The following is a 20,724-nucleotide window of genomic DNA, read 5'->3' as shown; positions in this document are numbered from 1 at the left end:
TGCCTCTTTAGCGGTGATGTTGAAAATGAATTATTACCCTCATCGTAATACGGTAGGAGAGATTATTCCAATTAGATAGATTAGGCGCAGAACAGATTAAAATGCCATTTTTTCCACGAAAGATAAGGGATCAGTATAACATTGTCCGACCGCAGTAGGATCATATTCGGGTCCAACTCAATCTGGAGTGTATGCAACCACTGCCACACACCCTAGCGGTGGCTTGTAGGGTACTAAAATATCTAAAATACAACCGATGGAACTGACTTTTTGGTGGATGTGCTCGAAAATATGAAGAGCCGAAGAAGAAAATAGCACGGGACAAACCAGCTGAAGCTAGCGAAGGTGCTCATTTGGTCACGAAGATATGCGGATATGATAAGAGATCCTCAAATACTTCCAATTCGATCATTCTCTACGATTATGGAGTTCAATTTTAAATGTACTGAGCGCTACATCCCGGGAGAGGTTTTGTTCGTTGCCTCCCATAAAATATATCCATCATCCATGTTGTTTCCATCCATTATTACTGCTAAGGCGCGATGTATATCTATCCCCCTTACTAAAACACTTCAAAGATTTAAATTGTAAATCATTCACCAAAGACTAGACGCGTTCACTAAACACGCCAACAATCTACCTACATCCATAACTATGCCGGAGGCCCGCATTAGTTGACATCTTTAAATTTTTTTTGATTCCAATCCATTATTTTTTAACAAAATAATGCCATAACCTTTTCAATACTTCCATTTGAAGCATCTGAAAATATATCCAATGCATCAAACACCAATGCGATAAATTTCAAGACGGAATCTAATCAAACAATACTTCGCAGAGGATAAAGGCATAGTGACGTAAGTCGCCCACACGGAGCCAGTTCGGATCCTCACTTTGTCGTGCCATCTCGCTTCGCAATTATAAATGGCGACTACAGCGAAGTGAAGTGTATTAGAAATAGAGTAGGCAATAAAACTACCAATGCATAAGGCGAAAACACGAATTTTAGTCCAGTTCCACAGGACGTCATCCAGGGGGTCCGCGATACCGGCGACCGATGAGCATCAATTTACGTAGAAGGCCTTTTCTTCATACACCACCACCCCCACCCCTTTCCGCAATCTCTCGCTTCCTCCCCCTCACACCCCCCGCCAAAACCCTTTCCTTTCACCCGATTACCCCCTAAAAATAGAACCCCGTGGTGCCTACCCCCCTCCCCCACACATCCCTTCCCCATCCAACCACATTGCCCACCTTCCGACTTTGACTGATGGCGGGGAAAAGCGTCAAAATGTGAAGTGCGTGCCACGATGCCCGAGACTCCAGTCAAATTTCCGGTGCCTCTGACCTTAATTTCCACTCTCGAGAGTTCCACATTTCGATTGGGACAAAAAGTGCTTGATTTCCCCCCGCTAAACAACCATGCACTGCCACTGCATGTCATCAAACCCACTAATTGCGGAATTAGGTTTATTTCAAGTAAAAACCTGAGAAAAAATATAATTTATTACATGTATATCCATATTGCTACTCATAAACGTGAACGTTACTACTTGACGTTAACGATATTGACTCCGTACTCAATAGTAAGGTAAGTTTATTTGCCGACGATGCAGTGGTTTACCGTGATATCAGGAATCCTAAGGACACAACAGCTATATCAGATGACTTTAATGCTAAACAACGCCGGTGCGACACTCGGCAATTAGAATTAAATTTAAAGAAGTGCGTAGCGATGAATTTTTGGAAAAAGAGAAATTCCCTCCCCAATGCCTAATGCATTGGGAACACAGAAATGGAATGTGTAGACTCAATTAATTACCTAGGCGTTACGATTTCTCCTGGGTGAAACATTATTATTATTATTATTATATAGAATTACGTTGCAATTAGGCGATTTTCCCGGTGGCAACGGTCAAGTTTGGTCAAAGATAACTCTCACAACGAATATTACATACGAGGGTCATCCGGAAAGTAGTACCCGTTCGTGCCGCATGAAGTGCTGACGACGCGAGTAGCCGCTGGACGAGGTCAGATAGCTTCAGTGGCTTGTCTGCCTTCTCTGAGCCAAGTTGCGTGACGCTAGCATTGCCTGTGTTGTTTCTGTGATTGTTTACAATGTTTAAAAAAATTGAGAACGCCGCCAGTTGTGAAGTGAGGGCAGTGATTAAATTCCTCAATGCAAGAAACGTTCGCCCATGTGATATTCATCGCCAATTAAAGGAGGTGTATGGAGACAATGTAATGGACGAGTCGTCTGTTCGGCGGTGGTGTCGCAACTTCAACATGGGGAGGGGGAACACACACGACGATGAGCGTTCGGGTAGACCGTCTGTCATTACAGACCAACTGGTGAGCTCAGTTGACGAATTCGTGAGGAACGATCGGCGCGTCACAATTGATGACATCTGTGAGCATTTTCCCAATGTTTCTCGAACAATTGTTCATGAAATTGTTAAACACCATCTGCATTATGCAAAAATTTGTGCAAGATGGGTCCCTCGCGTATCTCAATGAGCTGGCGGCGAAGGACTATGCAGCAGGAATACAGAAACTTGTCACACGTTATGACAAATGCCTTAATTTGCTTGGAGATTATGTTGAGAAGTAGTTTAAAGTATCCTCTTTCAAATAAAATTTTTTATGTTTGTTAATATTTACTTTTGTGTCTTTATTTCACGAACGGGTACTACTTTCCGGATGACCCTCGTACATACACGCACTATAAAAACAGATAAGAGACAAAATATCCTTACATACAATGAGACTTCCACATCACATACAAAATGCCGTCCACATCACATGCAAACAATATTTTAACAACTACAATAAAGTTAATTACCCAGTGGCTGCTTTACATTTATACTTAAAACTTCTAAAATTGGATGGAAAGGGCTCAAACAAACCTCCAGGCAGCTGGTTCCAATCAATAATAGTTCTATTTAAAAAATAGTATTTTTTCTTATTTGTTTTTTGCGTCCTTATTTTTATTTTGTAACTATGGTCGTTTTTTCCCTTTAAGTTAGGCTTTTCTATCTCTTTCCATAAATATTCCCACGCTTCGTCCTTTTCAGCAATTCTATACATCGCGCCTAACCTACTCCTTTTTCTTCTATTTTTCAAACTCTCCCATTTCAGTACATCTAACATTTCCGTGACACTATCTTTTGTACCTTCCGAGTACATATCTTGCTGCCTCTCTTTGACCTTTTTCTATCTTTTTAATATGACCCAACTCATATGGATCCCATACTATGGAGGGGTATTCTAGGATAGGGATAACCAGTACCTTATATGCTTTTTCTTTTGTGGCTACGCCACTTCGTTTTAAATTTCTCATCACCCAATGCAATACTTTAAATGCCTCCCGTGTCAAATTATCTACTTGGACCCTCCACCCAAGATCCCTAGTTAAATAAATGCCTAAATATTTGCATTGACTGGTACATGGGCTTCTTTCTCCAAAGAGGGTGTAAATTTCCTTTTCTGCATTCTTTTCATTTGAAAAGTTTATATGCTCACTTTTACTTATATTAATGCCCATATTATTATTTTTTCCTCAGTCACCAAGGCGATCAATGTCATTTTTTAGTATTACACGCTCTATCCGTCTGTATATAATGCAGTCATCAGCAAAGAGTCTTATTTGGGAATGTAAATTGTTTGGTAAATCGTTTACGTAAATTAGGAAGAGTAATGGCCCTAGAACACTGCCTTGTGGAACTCCTGCTAAAACGCTCGCCTCATTTGAAAATGTATTCTCTAATTTTAATTTTTGAGTTCTGCCTCTGAGAAAATTTATTATCCATTGTTTTACCCTCAAGTCCAATGGTAACGAATCCAACTTTAACAACAATTTATCGTGAGGCACTCGGTCAAAAGCTGCCGAAAAATCAACAATTACTGCATCCACATCCTTTCCTTCATCTATTGCGTCGCCGATATATTGGCTAAATCCCAAAATCTGCGTTTCACAAAACATGCGGGGAACATGGGGACAACCTAACAAGAAATTGGGATTTATCAGAAGAGTACTTGGTAAATGTGATGAAAAGGTCAAAGAGAAATGTTATCTTTCGCTGGTTAGGCCTCATTTAGAATATGCTGTTAGTATATGAGATCCTCACGATTTGGAAATATTTGCCGAATTGGATCGCATGCAGCGTGGAAGAGCTAGATTTGTAAAACGTTTCTATGATAAATTTAGAAGCGTATCCAAAATGTTAGAGCAGCTAGGCTGAAAATCACTAACGGAGCGACATTTAAATTACAGATAAAATCTCTAGCATAATTTGGAAGGACGACCCTTAAGCAGTGATGTTGAAAATGTATTATTACCCCCATCGTACTACGGTAGGAGAGGGCATGTCAATAAAATTTTAGAGATTAAGTGTAGAACAGATAGATTTGAGATGTCATTTTTTCAACGAAAGATAAGGGATTGGAATAACATTGTCCTGCCGGACTGCAGTAGGGGCCATATTAGGGTCCAAATTAGTCTGGTGCGCATTCACCCCTGCCACACACCCTAGCGGTGGCTTGCAGGTTACCAAAATATAATTAGAAAAACCCTAAAGACTACAGGTTGCTCCTACGCTTCTTAAAATATTTCTTATTATTTATTAAAATTGATTTATTTATTATTATACAAATATAAACTCTCGAAATTGGTATCAAAATACCGCTTACTGTACGCCAACATTAGCGTTTTGGTAGTGCGATGGAATAAAAACAATCCCGCCTAATTGTGGGTGGTTGAAAGGTCAAAAACTGCTCCCAGAGCAACAGTTGCCGCCGCAGACAGCAGAGAGAGAGAAGGGGGGGCGTCTAGTGGGTTGCGGGCGACAGTGGATGGGGGAGGCGGTTCCGCGTGTTTGTGTGGGTGGGATCCTTTCGCCGGGGAAGGACGTGGGTGGGGGTTCGGCTCGAGGGTGTTGCTTGAAAGGGGAATCTGAAGGAAAGCAAGAGCCAAAGGTCAGGAGTCGCCCGCGGTGGGTGTGAACGATTTTCGGCCCATTGGGTCACGGGGTCAATGGGGCACGGAGGGGATCACCCCCAGGTCGCACTCCCTCCCACCCACGAAATGTAATGAATAGAGTGATTCAACATTTTTTATTGCTGTCAGCATACGACTACCGTTTTAGCCCAAGGCGTTCCCTCTGGTTAAAATCGGTTGAAAAATGGAGTGACCATATTATTATGAGAAAAAAAAAATTGCACTTATCCACATATTTACTTGTGACGTACAACGCGTTTCAGTTAATCGAATCATCTTCAGGTTCAAGACTGAAGTACTGAAGATGGTTCGATGAACTGAAACGCGTTGTACATACGCTACAAATAAATCCGTGGAAATTCACAAATTTTGTTTTTCTCAAATTGACGAACTTCCACTACATCTCGCCTAAATCTGTTAAATATATGACCATATTATATTGAGAGATCAAAATTATCTGCCATAACTGAGCATATTACTACCGTACAAGTAAAAATGAGAACCCCTAGGTGAAGAATTACTCCACGTCTGGAAAAAAAACAGCCAATTGACTGAATTCTGACAAGATATCCTACGAGGAAAATATATTTTACAATTGATGCTTTCTCATGAAAATAAAACTGCTGCTCCCGTCTATTACAAACAACAAATACCCTATAACACTTGGGGATCGAGATGGTGCGGGGGCTAACGTAATGGCTTCCCACCCTGAGGGCGCGGGTTCAAATCCCGGCGGTGTTGAATATTTTTCAGACGTATCTCGATCCCTACTTGAGGTGCTTTGTGGAGGGCACTTTGAGTGAGTACGACGTCCGTCGGATGGGACGTTAAGCTGCGGACCCCTTGGCGCCTTTCGTAAAGAGTAGGTTAATGCCGACGCCGGGTTTCTCTCCACCCTTCATCCTTTCCTGTCCATCCCCTATGGCGAAAATGACCTTAGCTGTCGGTCGCCTCCCCTAAAAACTACTACTACCCTATAACACTCGAGAAGACAAGCTTACAGCAGATGTAACTCTGTTATCCAAAAAAATATGCATGATAAGTTGATCGGCATCATATTACGCCAATAACCAAAGGTATAAAAAATTGCCATGAAATATAATGATAAATACATACTTTTTCTTTTACTAGCACTAATTGAATCGAAAACCAGATAACAATTTTCCTCCAAGGACCATTCTAACACATAATTACTGACAAATGGGGGAAATCGGAATGGTGCGATGGTTCCCAACGAGAGGCCCCAGATTCGAATCCGGCAGATATTTTTCAGTGGTATCCCGATCCCTATTTGAGGTGCTTTGTGGAGAGCATTTTGAGTGAGTGCGACGTCCGTCGGATGGGACGCTATAATATGGTACCTGTGGACCTTGGCACCTTTCGTTAAAGAGTAGGCTAAAGGCGACGCCAGGTTTCACTCCACCCTTCCTCTTTCCCATCCATCCTAATGTCGCAAATGACCTTAGCTATCGGTCATCTCCCTTAAAAACTACTACTACTCGTTGTTAAAGGGTGATAACATAGCTTTCTGGGACATTTTGCAAAATATGGGTTTTAATTTTGGAACCATGATTTGTGTGAAATGACGACTGATGAAATGATGTCAGCCACTGTACCAAATTTTAACCTCGAATACAGTATTTAATCCAACCATCGGCGAACCTTACTTTCAAGAAATCATTCTTCTGATAGAAAGAACTGGAGGCAGAAATAAAATAGGTTGGGAATACATAAAATCAGTTAGATTTGTTTTCTCATTTGTTTCAATTCTCGTACGTCTGTCAGCCAAGGGGTTGCAAACTCTGCTGAATTAATTGGAAGGCCAATGCAATGGACATGGGTAGAGAATAAATGTAAATAAAACAGGGTTGAACGGTATTCTAGAAAGAGAAAAGTTAAGTTAAAAATTGAATTAGGAGGGCGAAAACTATTGAAGGTGGAATAGTTTACGTATCTCGAAAGTTTTATGGACCAAAACGGTTAAAGTATTAGGGACGTAAGGAAAAGAAGTGCATTAGGCAAAGAAGCTTTTGCGAGGAGGAGGGGATTGATGGCGGCAGGGACGTTGAGTAAGGATGTTAAGAAAAGACTCGTTAACACTTGGATACGGAACGTAGTGATGTACGGCGCGGAAACGTGGTCATTGAAGCAGGATGATAGACGTAGATTGGAGGCTTTTGAACGTTGCGTGTTGAGAAGGATGGAGAAGGTGAAGTGGACAGAAAGAAAAACCAATGAGGAAGTACTAGGTAAGGTGGGGGAGGAGAGGGGTTTGTTGGGAGAAATCCTATGGAGGCAGGAAAAGTGGATGAAGGGGGTATTGACCGGCAGTGGGATGTTGAAGACAGTGATAGAGGGGAGAATTTTAGGTAAACGAGGACGGGGCAGAAATATTGCAGGCATGTCAAATGGAAGCGGTGAATGAAATATGTGGAATTGAAGAGGGACTTAATGTAGCGCCTGATTTCAGGTTACTGTAGCGTGCACAATTATGGAGACTGTGTCCATCCAAAACCTACTCTAATGGGTAGAATACCAAATAATAATAATAAAATTTTCCGTGGAATAATTTACACTTTTCGTTAAATACAGGGTCTGTCTCGAAAATAAGTAGAACGATTTTTCCCCGCCAGCTGCGGCTGGAGTGGCGGGAAAGCTAATAGCTGTCTCGGAAAAGCAGCGCGACCCGCTTCAGTTATCTACGGGCCGATACAGTGAACGGATCGCTGCTAGACTGGACCCCTGTTCGACGGTCTAGTGGCCTTCTATACTAATCAGGGAACCATTATAAAACACGTATAATCGGTGAAATACTTGGGTGTAACGATAACTATGGATATGCCCTGGGGAAAACACATTCGTGACATTTACGGAATAGTTAATAAAAGGTTATGACTCATGAAATGGATTCTTGGGAATTGCGATGAAAGGTCGAGGAGGTTGCTACATCACATTAGTTAGGCCCAATCTAGAGTATGCTGCAAGTTTATGGGAGCCTCATCAAGTAGGTTTAATTTTGGAACTAGATCGAATGCAACGAAGATCAGCTAGGTTTGCGAGCAATTGCTATGAACAAGTTAGCAGTGTCACGACTGTATCGGAAGAATTATGATGGCAGACACTATTTGACCGTTGGCTTCAATACAGGTTATATTTACTGCGACATTTGAGGCATGTTACTCTGAGGATGTTAAAGACATATTACTGACTTACCCCGACTTACTATGGTAGATCAGATCACCAACGTAAAATCAGAGATTTTTTTTGTATAACGGATAGATCTAAAATTTCGTTTTTTCCTCGTACCATCAGAGATCAAAGTAGTTATGACAGCAATCGCGTAGAAGCTAATTAGAATTGGGAGTGTATATATTTTTTCAATCTTTTTAACGGTTAACATTTTTCGAGTTCATAATCAAACTGATATTTGTGTAGAGGTAACATGACTGTACATGCATAGTTGGTGACCTATCACCCCCCGCCACACGCCCTTGCGGCGGCTTACGGGGTATTGTGTAGATGTATATACGAGATAAAAAATTGTGTTGAGCTCGGAAAATCATGTCCGAAGACCATGATCACTGCTAAGGATGCTTACGGAGATTAAGTGATGTCCCAAGAAATGTTCGTTCCTGGGAAGGTAGAGAGGAAGTTGACGACGAGGGACGCACAGGACGTCCGTCAACGACACATTGAGACGAAAACGTGCGAAAAGTGAGAGATCCGCTCAATTCCGATCGACGCGTGAGTGTCAGAATGTTAGGAGAAGAGTTCAATATTCCGAATACCACAGTTCATCCCATTCTTACGGATTATTTAGATATAAAAAGGTGCGTGCCAAGATGGTCCCCGAGGTGCTTTCGGAAGATCACGAGGCTGCTCGTGTGAGTCTCGCGTGTGATCCGCTTGGACCGCTGTCGAGGTGACTCGAATTTTTTGGATAAAGTTTAAATCTCCAAAACCGGGAAAACAAAAACTTCCCCACCTCTTATATCTTCCCCATCCAGAGATTCACTGCCCACTAACGCGTAAGTTACCGAAAGTAATTGTCATTTTTTTCATCATACATATACATAAGTACCCAAATCAACAAGAAAATCATGCAAAAAAAGATTCCATCACCTGGAGTCCATTTCTCAATTGAACTATTCAATCTGCTGATTAGGGTAGAAAAAGAAACTGATCACTTCCACGTACAGATTCAATTCTTCACACGACCATGGTTTCGATGCAGCGCCCTGATGAAGATAAGCAGTATCGAAACCATGGTCGTGTGAAGAATTGAATCTTTACGTGGAAGTGCAAAGTTTCTTTTTCTAGCCTAATCAGCAGATGTAACTCCACAAAGGTAAGCCTGAAACTGTTATGTCAATCAATCTGCTTTCAAAACAATTCCGAAACTCAATACGAAATTTTAATTTTTACCCGCGGAGTGGAACGAGAGATAAGTAAAATTATTATATAATATCCTGCCACTCTCAGAAAATTTAACTTTAAGAAATGAGAAACGGGCATCCGGAATCAAACCGCTGGCATTCGACTCTCCTTGAGGATTCTGGAAAAATCGCAAGTCCTGCGCAACAATGCAGTACTTACTCCTGTCCCGCAACGGGCTGAAATTCCGGGTTCCGCACCATTCCCTTGACGTCATCAACCCCGCTCTCGAGAGCCACGCTTCCAGACATCCGCATCGCACCCGAAGGGGCTCTCAGGCCGGAGAGAGGGAGCGGAAGGTCGGAGGTGGGTGCGGGAGATGGCGGGTGACGAGGGGTGGGTGCGAATTCGAGGTAATTTTTGGATTTTTAAAGGAATAATGTGGCGCTCCCAGACGGATAATGCGTAGCCACAGGCGCCGCCTCTCCCCACCCCCCCCTTCCCCGTGAAGGGCGATGCTAAATTGTGCAGAGCCCCGGGGGAAAGACGGGGGAAGGGGGGGGGTTAAACGGGAGAGTGGAGGGGGGTGTGGGCGACGGATGGAAAGCGTGCAGCAAAGTCATAATGCACTTCAAATAGCGGACGACGCTGCACCCTCGCTGTGCAACCCCCCCCCCCTCCTCTGCAAAAACGCCCCTCGTACTGCCATTATCTGTGACCTTGGGAGGATTTCTCGCCCGGGAAAATACGTATAAAGATGGGAAATAAATTGCCCTCTCCTCCCGCCATTAGTGTGACAAGCCCCCGGGTTCCGTGTTGTCCCACGTGCAGGGGAGAGGGGGAGGCCTAGCCCAGGGTGCACGTATTCCCGCCCTCGGCCCCTATATCCATCCAACTCCCCTCCCCCCGTCCCCGGCTTCCAGTGCATTTCCCATCCAAGGCGCCACTTTTAGAAGTTCCCCGGGGAAACGCCGGACTCGCGAGATTTCTAGGGACGATGATAAAAGGAAGATCGCTCACGGTCGCCATTGCTACGTGATTAATGTGGTGGCACATGGGCTGATAAACAACGAGAGAAATAGCAACATTCCTTGCATTGACCAAATTTCTCATTAGAATGCCCCCTCTAAATGATCTATCATTCCCCCCCCCCCCCATCTTCCCTAAAACGTTAAGTTAAATGAAGGCCTAATATAAATCACCCTTTCCATTCCTTATACTACTCGTGTTATTTTTCATCAATGATCCATCATCTCCTGCTTCAAAGACTGCTCGCCGAAAACATGACCGTTTTCGGCAAGCTAGAATAATTTTATTCGCTGCTCACGTGACAGCAAGGCGACAATTGCGATTGCTAATGTTCATAATATAATTAATCGAACAGCATTTATTTTTTTTTCGAATGCAATGGACGAACAAAAACGCGCCACAAATATTTGATTATTTCAATGATTAAAAAAATTAAAACAAAATACTATAGTCGAAACGTGTTCGGTTCCGTACATCCACATCTACTTAATATCCCGTAAGCCGCCGCAAGGGCGTGTGGCAAGGGGTGTTAGGGTACCACCCGTAATAATAAAACAACTTGCATGCAAAACCACAAATTTATACAATCTATAAACAAAACCTGGTAGGCATTCATGCAAAAACCCTTAAAACCCTCACACATGTAAACACAAAAACTACCAACCAACATACACAAGCACCTACAAATATTCGTAGTAGAACAGCATTGTATAAAATGAAGGAAACATTAATATTACTTTCTTCTTATTAATGTACACGTGAACAGTGATAAGTGGGTTATTCATTTCACAAATTCATGCAGTTGAATACATTCCCCCAACGGATGCACCTCAATGAAATTCAACTCGCAGACTTCCTGCGGAAATAGTATAAATGTGAATTTCGCCATGTCACCGCCACACCACACCTCTCCTCTGGAGGGCGAAAAGGGAAGGTATCACGACTACTGAGTGGAATAAGCGTTATGACATGTACTTAAGAAAACACTTAAGCATGCATTGCACATGATAGAAATTGTGAAATGGCACTCGCTCTAAGTTTAAAGCTAGCGGAATGATAATAGCCAATGAAATATGGGCACGACACGGTGCTGGCGAGCAGAAATGTGTGCTCCCGAGCCAGGGCCGGCATATCGCGCGATACGGTGATATGCAAATTGATCACAAGCACACATCAAGGCAGGATGAAGTAATTGCCTAAGGGGTCTTTTCTTACCAAATTTCATTACAGTTCACGTGAAATGAAGATTGCCCCATTGGCCATCACATCCATTTATGTGGTGGTTGATACGATTGACGAAGTTAATAACGCACAAATTAATTCCACAGCTGGCAATTCACATCCTAAATTAGGTCGACGTCGAAGATATAAAAGGAATATTATTATTCCAAATCCATAAGAAAGACTTTTGCATCGGTGAATCATCCCATTTCCACTTCTCGCTTCTTACAGAGTAATTGTTATGGGTGGACGATTCCTACGAAAAAAAAATCCAGTAATCCCAATAGTATTGGCACATTCAATCTTATAGACGTTCAATCGCCATGAATTATATTTTGCATTATTTACATAGATTAATTATGGGATTTATAAAAACGTCTGTATTTTCTGCTTAAAAAAAGAATGAAATAATTTAATTTTTTCCGGTGCTCATGCGGTTAAATTTCGCATCAACTCAAATATATACAGTATATAATTTTTTACTCAACATTTGGCATTCATTGATAATTTAATTTCTTTTGCGATACAGTTCCAAGAGTCTTGAGCAGTGTTTCATATTACATGGAATAAAATAATATATTATCCATTAGGTTCAACAAAGTGAAGTGGAACTCCCAAGAGAGCACGTCAAAATAATTATTATTTCCGGCAGCCCAAAACACAAGGGCTACCACGGCACGAGACCTTATCCCCTAGGATAAAGACACATTTACTTAAGAAACCCATTCGAACTCATGGCCTTCCAAAAATCACGTGAAATAGCTTCATTTACTCTTAAATCAAGCGAAAAGCCTTTTACTTGGATTCACTTTCCTCACAACTGCATGACATCTTACTGTCAGTCAGGGGCGGGAAATGAAGAAGTGGGTGAGGGGGGACTTGGAGTAGGAGAGCGAATTAACACTCGCAGTTCCAGAGAGACAGGAGCAGCACTCCTAGATGTCAGTCGGCCTTTCATTCATTCATCCCACTGCTTTCCGAAAACAGGAACAAGTGCTCTCATTTCAAGCGTTCAGGGTGAGGCTAATACATTAAGCGAGGCGGAGTGGTTGGGACGTCGACAATAATCGCTGGGATTGAGAGCGGCATCGAGTTTTGCTCCCCTGGGTGGTTGCGGGTGGGGGCAGAGGAGGGGTCACGGGGAAAGGGGGGAGGGGTGTGGGGGAGCGTGAGGCGAACGGATTCCCGAGGACTGGAGGAGTCACGCGAGGCGGGGGATGACGAGAGGGAAACGTCTCCCTGAAGGGCGGGGGTAGGGGGGTGGTCGGTTATGAGGAAAAGCGGGAAGAAGACGTTAGGGAAACGTTGTTATGAGGTAATGGGGCAAGGAAGGCGAATCCCTGGAAGAGGACGAGAACCGAGTTTCCTCCACTTCTCCTTATGAGGCGAGAATCTCCAACCCTCGCGCACTATGCGCGCTCCTACGACGAAGTGCTGACGGAAATGAACTACGCTTCACTGAAAATGTAAAACTTGGTATTGTTTCAAACAAAAAACTTTACTAAACTACTACCGGTTTCAACGCATATGCGACATCATTTGGTATAAAATCATACATGGTTAGGCCATTTATACGAGTTATTTTGAATCAAATCTTAGAAGAGTTTGTGATGTTTATCGTCTGTGGTAGCGATCGGACGTCCGCTGCGTGTTTCATAAAAAAATATGGCTTTTCCAGGCTTGCAACCACGATATTTTACTACCCATCGATTTACAGCAGACCTATTAACAGCATCGTCACCATAAACAGCCTTTAAACGACGATGACTCTCAGTAGGAGTCACTTTTTCAGCAGTTAAAAATTCGATAACAGCACGCTGTTTAATTTGTGTTAACATGCCGCTAGAACACGTCTCCATTCCGCAACTCAAAATACTCTGGATGAATGCAACGACCTCGAACCTGCGCATGCGTGTTGGAGGGGGAATGTTACTTCCACATGCCATCAGGAGTGGTCCTGAAGGTCATTTTGTTGGTGGTACACAAGCATGTGTGCATTAGTTTTCAGCCTACCCTCGTATATTCTCGATAGGAGGGGAAGGAAGGAGGGCTGTGGGAGGGAATTTTCGGCGGGACTGGGGGGCCTAAGACGCAGCTGCGCGGGGGAGAGGGGGAATGGGCGTGGGTTGGCGCAATGAGGTGGCTGACGGCAGAGGGGAAGAGACAATGTGCAGGAAGGATACGGTTATTAGCAGGAGGGAAAAGACATAGTTTACGAATACACTCTGTTGAGGGGCAATTAAACTTCCAACAGAGGTGAGTATCTTACAAAGATGTCCATTAATGTACTCTTTTTTTATTGCGCTACGCTCTTCTTCTTTGAGGAGTGAGCATATTACGGACCCCACACTGCTATTCCCTATCCTGTGATGAAGATCAAAATGCTTGGAATTTAAGATTCATTCTTTTAAATCACATATATTTTTATGAAGTGCCAATTTTTCTATTCATTCAAGTAACAAGACGAAGAAAGCAATTGGCCAAATTGCTTTGTGTCTTTTAAATCAATGAAGAGAATTCATGCATTCCAACTTAGGCCTTTTTAATTACTAAGTAATCATGAACTAGGAAGAATAAAATGGCTGTTTTTGTTGAATTAGTTCTTCAAACATTTCGTTGTTATTGCTACGCCAAGAAATAAAACTTGCAATTAAATTGAAAACTTATCTCCCTATCTCAGCGTAGCTTTGCCCATTAAATTAATAAAAAATATATTTTCAGACCATCCTGTGATTAAATAAATTCGCCTATAAATTTTTCATCAAATTTTTGATATCTCTAAGGCACCACACGTCGACTTTCGACTCCCCACTTCATTGCGATCCGCAGTCTCCCGCGAACCGCACAGCTGATATTCACGAGAGGAAAGCGCAGATGATGAATGCAAATGGATTTCCAACGGAAGTTAAAACGTTCCCAAAAAATCTGACTGAACGTCAAATTGTTTCCATCACTCATTTTTAAATTACCGCCAAGGATGTTCATCTTTTAAAATCGAAAGCAAAGACATAAATAACTTATCTCAGAATTAATGCCCTGATATTATCACAACTGCACTGTGCATACCACGGTTGCACTCGTGGCATTTGACGACCAAAGATGCAGGAGATGGGTACTCACCACCCGTCAGTTGATGGATGCCCATTTTGACTTGAGAGAAGTTCCCGGCGCCTAGCTCGCCCTTGATGCGATAGAGGCCAACCCTGCGACCCAGCGCCACCTCGGATCGCCACTTCTCATCGTGCTGGAGGCTCCACTGGAGTCGCTCCAGGGGCGTCGAGCCGCGGGGCCAGCCCCCGTGCACGCCGAGGCCGCTGCGGGGCTTGGGGGTGTCGCTCCCTGGAGAAGAAACACCGAAGTTAGGGCACACACACACACACCAACGGTTTTTTAAAAATTAGTACAACTGTTCAAATTAATCCTGATCTCATTTGCTACTTGTCTTCAAGCTCCATCATCAAGTTTCCCTTGGTATGAGTAGAGCCCTAATACCCCTTTCCCATACCAAGTGACCGATTGAATTTTGCGTAGAGAATGCATACAATATACTACCCCTCAGGCCACCGCAACGGCGTTTAGCCGGGGATACAAGATGCATGGAAGGTATTCGCACGTAACACAACGCTTTGGTAGTGAATGACAAAACATAATTATACCTTAAAATAGCTCAAATATTGTATATTTATTAGTGCATGAGGAACGGCATAGAGGGGACAGTTGTCTCAGATTTTTTTATCCAGGGAGGAATTTACAAATTACAAAAAGAAGACGAGTGTGAGAGGTCTTTTAGAGGAATAAGGATGGGAGCCACTTGAGATGCGAAGAGAACAAGCGAGACTGAGACTTTTAGGAAGGTTGAGGACAAACGAGTTTAACAAATACAATAGAGGCATTATTGTGGCCTAAACACTATTTAGGTAGATCAGACCACAAAGATAAAATAAGGGAGATAGATTCCAGCACAGATAGATGCAAATACTCATTCTTTCCCCGGGACAATCAGGAACCATGATACGAAGAAACCAATATTAAAGACATTTGTCTTACAAGTCACGAGTAGGTTAAACGTTACATATACGTTGCATAAAGGTATATTCGTAGATGCAAGTGTGTGTTAGTTGATAGTATATGTATTTGCATGCGTGTAAGTTAAAGAGATTTTTGTATGCATACATACGTCTTTGTGGATGTAGATTAGCATGAATCTGTTTGTTTTGTATGTTTTTATTCTGAAGTAAGATCTGGTGCTTTCCCAGCGTATTTGCTTCATGAAGTTTTCTCGGGTATTCCAACGGGTTCGATATTGGACCAATATGGAACCACTGACCCTGTGGAAGACCCGAGAAAACTTCATCGAAGTTTTTATTCTCTTTTACGGGTGGTGACCTAATACCCCTGCCACACTCCCTTGCGGGGTATTATGTAGATTTGTGTCATTAGCGATAGGTGGGCAATTCTGGGAGAGGGCACGATTATTGGGTAGAGGGGTAAGGGTGGGGATGAACTTGCCATTAGCACGTTGATGGCTGGCTCCAGACAGGCACAGCCGAACCGAATCACAACCTTCCCGGGAGCTGTAAGCTTCACGCTACGCTTGATTCCGACCCCCAAATCTTAGACCACTGATCAAACTTTTGCCCGATAGACGTAGTTATAAAAGTGGAAGTGCTAGGGACAAGGTACGAGGGTCATCCGGAAAGTAGTACCCGTTCGTGAAATAAAGACACAAAAGTAAATATTAACAAACATAAAAAATTTTATTTGAAAGAGGATACTTTAAACTACTTCTCAACATAATCTCCAAGCAAATTAAGGCATTTTTCATAACGTGTGACAAGTTTCTGTATTCCTGCTGCATAGTCCTTCGCCGCCAGCTCATTGAGATACAGGGTCACTCCTTCTTTAAGTTCTTCATCGCTGTCAAATCTTTTTCCTGCCAAAAAGTCTTTAAGCTTTGTAAAGAGATGAAAATCTGAAGGGGCCAAGTCCGGGCTATACGGTGGATGGTCGAAAGTTTCCCATTTGAATTGCTGCAAAAGTTTTTGTGTTATCCCAGCTGCATGAGGCCTGGCATTGTCATGAACGAGAATGACACCAGTAGACAATAGACCTCGCCGCCGATTTTGTATTGCCCGCCGTAATTTCTTTAATGTTTCACAATACGCATTGGCATTAATAGTGTCTCCACGGGCCATAAAATCAATAAGCAATACACCTCGTCGATCCCAGAAAATGGTTGCCATGAGTTTCCTGGTGGACAGAACTGTCTTGAATTTTTTTGGTTTGTTTGGTGAATGAGCATGATGCCACTCCATTGACTGTCGTTTACTCTCAGGTGATGCATAACAAACCCATGTTTCGTCACCAGTAATTATGCGAGTCAAGAAAGAGTCTCCTTCATCAGAATAACGTCCCAAAAACGTCAGTGCTGCAGCCATACGCTTGGTTTTGTGCTCATCTGTAAGCTTGCGAGGGACCCATCTTGCACAAATTTTTGCATAATGCAGATGGTGTTTAACAATTTCATGAACAATTGTTCGAGAAACGTTGGGAAAATGCTCACAGATGTCATCAATTGTGACGCGCCGATCGTTCCTCACGAATTCGTCAACTGAGCTCACCAGTTGGTCTGTAATGACAGACGGTCTCCCCGAACGCTCATCGTCGTGTGTGTTCCCCCTCCCCATGTTGAAGTTGCGACACCACCGCCGAACAGACGACTCGTCCATTACATTGTCTCCATACACCTCCTTTAATTGGCGATGAATATCACATGGGCGAACGTTTCTTGCATTGAGGAATTTAATCACTGCCCTCACTTCACAACTGGCGGCGTTCTCAATTTTTTTAAACATTGTAAACAATCACAGAAACAACACAGGCAATGCTAGCGTCACGCAACTTGGCTCAGAGAAGGGAGACAAGCCACTGAAGCTATCTGACCTCGTCCAGCGGCTACTCGCGTCGTCAGCACTTCATGCGGCACGAACGGGTACTACTTTCCGGATGACCCTCGTATCTCCCCAAATTTGGGTTCGGGAACAAACTAGCCAAGCCGTCTCGATTCGACCACAGAAGCTCACCGCTGGAAGACGATACACTGATGCCCGTACTGAACCCATCCACCGGACGGTAAAACTCTCCGGAAGCGGCGACGTCCAACTCCAATTCCTCGACCCCGAAGGCCTCGTCGTCCGAACTCTCCCAGTTGAGGGCATTACGGTCCGTGCTTCCCCAGTTGGGCTCGTCGTCCAAACTGTCCGGTCCCGAGATCGGCTCGTCCTCGAAGTGGACTGTCTTCCGGAACACGGGCACATCCATCGTGCTCTCCACGAAGCGTCCGACTGGCCATCCGAGAGACGAACGGACCGTTTCGCAACATCCTGGCCCACCTCTTGCGACCGCCACATTGATCCACCACCGGAAGGCATTTGCCATTGCCCGATTTGCGAAATCCGTGATAACATTTATACGAATAGGAATGCCCTACATTGGATGATTCTTTGGAGTGAGGCAACGACGAATCGACCTTTTGATTGGATTTCCGCGGAAAGGATTTCTTAACGCTGTCCATTGGGAGGCAGGGATTTGATTGGGTCGCGAGTGCTCTTCTGAATTGGTGAAAGGATTTCAATTAGAAATGTCTTGGCTCACTTCGATGCAATGACCTTTCAAATTTGTTGTAGTCTATTTCATATTAATAACTGGTCACCTCCTTATTGGTCTTATATAAATCATTCCACCGACTCTATTAACCATTCCCCCGTTTATCGTGGTAGCGACCTCAAATCATTTCTTAAAGACTTAAGAAAATTAGTTCAGGTCATAGTGCTAATGCCCATTGATAAAATTCTACGATGTCAATTATATATTATATAATATATATATATAGGTATAATTTACTCAATAGCCAAGAGATGTGTTTCAGTTTTTCATATTTTTATAATAATTACAATTTAGTCATAAATGTTGGATTGTACCCTCCTTTCAAATAATGAATACAACAGTGAAACTTGTTATTTTAAGGAAATGAAAATGGGATAAAATACAGTACACATCTAATGCGATGAACTTCTTTTGTACATTCGAATTATAATGTCTCTATTTCCCATTCAAAATTTTCCTAATCGCTTCGATTGTTCGAAACGACAGCCTTTTCAGCAAGAGCATTTATTAGCTCAAGGTCACACGTAAACGGTACCATTGTGTGAACTTTCTTTTACATTTTTTCCTTAAACACTATTAAGCAGCTGAAATGACATGAAATTATGTGATTGTCACATAATTAGCATATTCAACGTGATTTCGGCTATTTTATTAGAACCACTGTGTGAAACAAATAAACTAGCTAAACAGACACAATGTTATAATGAGCGAGATAATTAAAGGCTACGGAAACGATGGATTATGTACGAGGACTGTTAAGAAAGTCACTTACGTTTTGAAATAAAATATGAACCTAGTGTTAAGACAAAGTTTTATCATATACTTTGGGAAGGCACATTCTTAAGCTATTTGTCTACGTAGTTGCCATTCCAAGTGAGGCATTTATTATAACAATAAACTTCTCGTCGTGAACATCCATTTAAATTAATGGTGCGGCTATTTAAAAACTGGAAACACTACTGCCTCACTCCGTCTTTACTCGTTATTCTGTCTCCGTACACTTGACAAAGTTGCCCATGATTTTCAATTGGCTGGTGGTTTTTTGACAGCAAAAACCTAATCACAGATCGCACTTGACAACTAACGGGATTTTCTATTGCAGCGCACATTTAAACAGTTCTCAGTGAGCAAAGTAGAAGAACCACAGTTTGCACACTTCCACCGCAGGATGTGCACTGAGTGTAGGGACGTTTAGACACCAATATTTTGGCTCTAGCGCTTCTCATCGCCACGCTAGGCCGAAACGTAAGTTACTTTCTGGTCCCCCCTCATAATTTGAAAACTGGACAGTGTTTTGATGAGAAAATCCACAACTTACTATTCAAAGAAGGACCTAATTTCTTATATGGAACATAATAGAGTTCCAAATCTATTGCCCGGCACCGATAGGAAGTGGGAGAATAAGAGAATCAGCCCTCTTACGTGTATTTTTTCATTTTTTTAATTCCATCCACTTTTCACGAATAATTAATTGTAATAAAATTCGCATTTCTCCGATTCAAAGGATGGTGTCATTAAAGTCGTCGAAGCAGGTAAACTTCAGGTCTCATGAATGAATTTCAAACCGAGCCTTTTTTAACAAACTCTGAAACAAGACCTTAAATTAAATTTCTTCATGATTTGATATTCAGCTAAATGAACAGGTCTCGGAGATATCTTAGGTTATTGTTACTTGCCCATAAGTCCACCAACCATTAATTTCACTATCTCATATCCATTAGTTTCATCAATGGACATGAGATAATTTTCACCAGCCATTAATTTCATTACCTAATATCATTAATTTGATTTATCTCTGCCCGGAATTGATTTCTACATTTGATCGACGTTCACGCCAGTTCCGAAGCAGGTTCTATAATGCATCTAATTATCATCTCCCGTCAGGGCAATGAACGCGGTTCTTCTTCGATATCGACATAAAACACCCCACGAGCCACCAAAAAGTTGTATGGCAGGGGGTGCAAGCACCAGGTAGAAATAAATAAATAGTGATAAATGATAAGAGGATAGATAGATAGCTAGATAGATAGTGGTCTTTATTTGGGCGAAATTGAGACCAAATGGTCCCTTCTTCCATTTAACCCATCGTCATATACATATTATATTAGCCATTAAACTTAAAAATACATTCATATGTACACATAAATACATATAGACAGACATCAATTCATTAACACAGATTTGCACATCGAAAAGAAAAAAGTATATACATATATATAGACACACACATACACATACATTCACATACATACACATACACACACATACATACCTATATTCATACACATACTTACACATATACATACATATCCACACACACATACATATACAGACATAAACATGCATACATGCATTCATACACATACATAAATACAAACATAAGTACGCACATACACACCCATACATACATACATACATATATAAATTAAGAATACACC

The 20,724-nt window shown here is 42.3% G+C and overlaps 1 protein-coding gene across 1 annotated transcript in view; it reads right to left on the bottom strand.

Moving 5' to 3' along the window:
• The window catches only part of LOC139695237 (serine/threonine-protein kinase NIM1-like), a gene marked incomplete at its 5' end in the record, with an annotated part of 163,910 nt that overhangs the window by 131,996 nt on the left and 11,190 nt on the right, over positions 1-20,724 (bottom strand). Inside the window, one exon of the mRNA XM_071593921.1 lies at positions 14,741-14,959. Within this exon, the coding sequence (XP_071450022.1) occupies positions 14,741-14,959 (219 nt within the window). The remainder of the gene's footprint in view (positions 1-14,740; positions 14,960-20,724) is intronic.

Source organism: Hetaerina americana, unplaced genomic scaffold (genome assembly GCF_022747635.1).
Source record: "Hetaerina americana unplaced genomic scaffold, ioHetAmer1.1.p SCAF_6, whole genome shotgun sequence".
NCBI classification, from domain to species: Eukaryota; Metazoa; Arthropoda; class Insecta; order Odonata; family Calopterygidae; genus Hetaerina; species Hetaerina americana.
The sequence above is the reverse complement of the archived record's forward strand: the minus strand, read 5'-3'. Positions and strand labels throughout refer to the sequence as shown.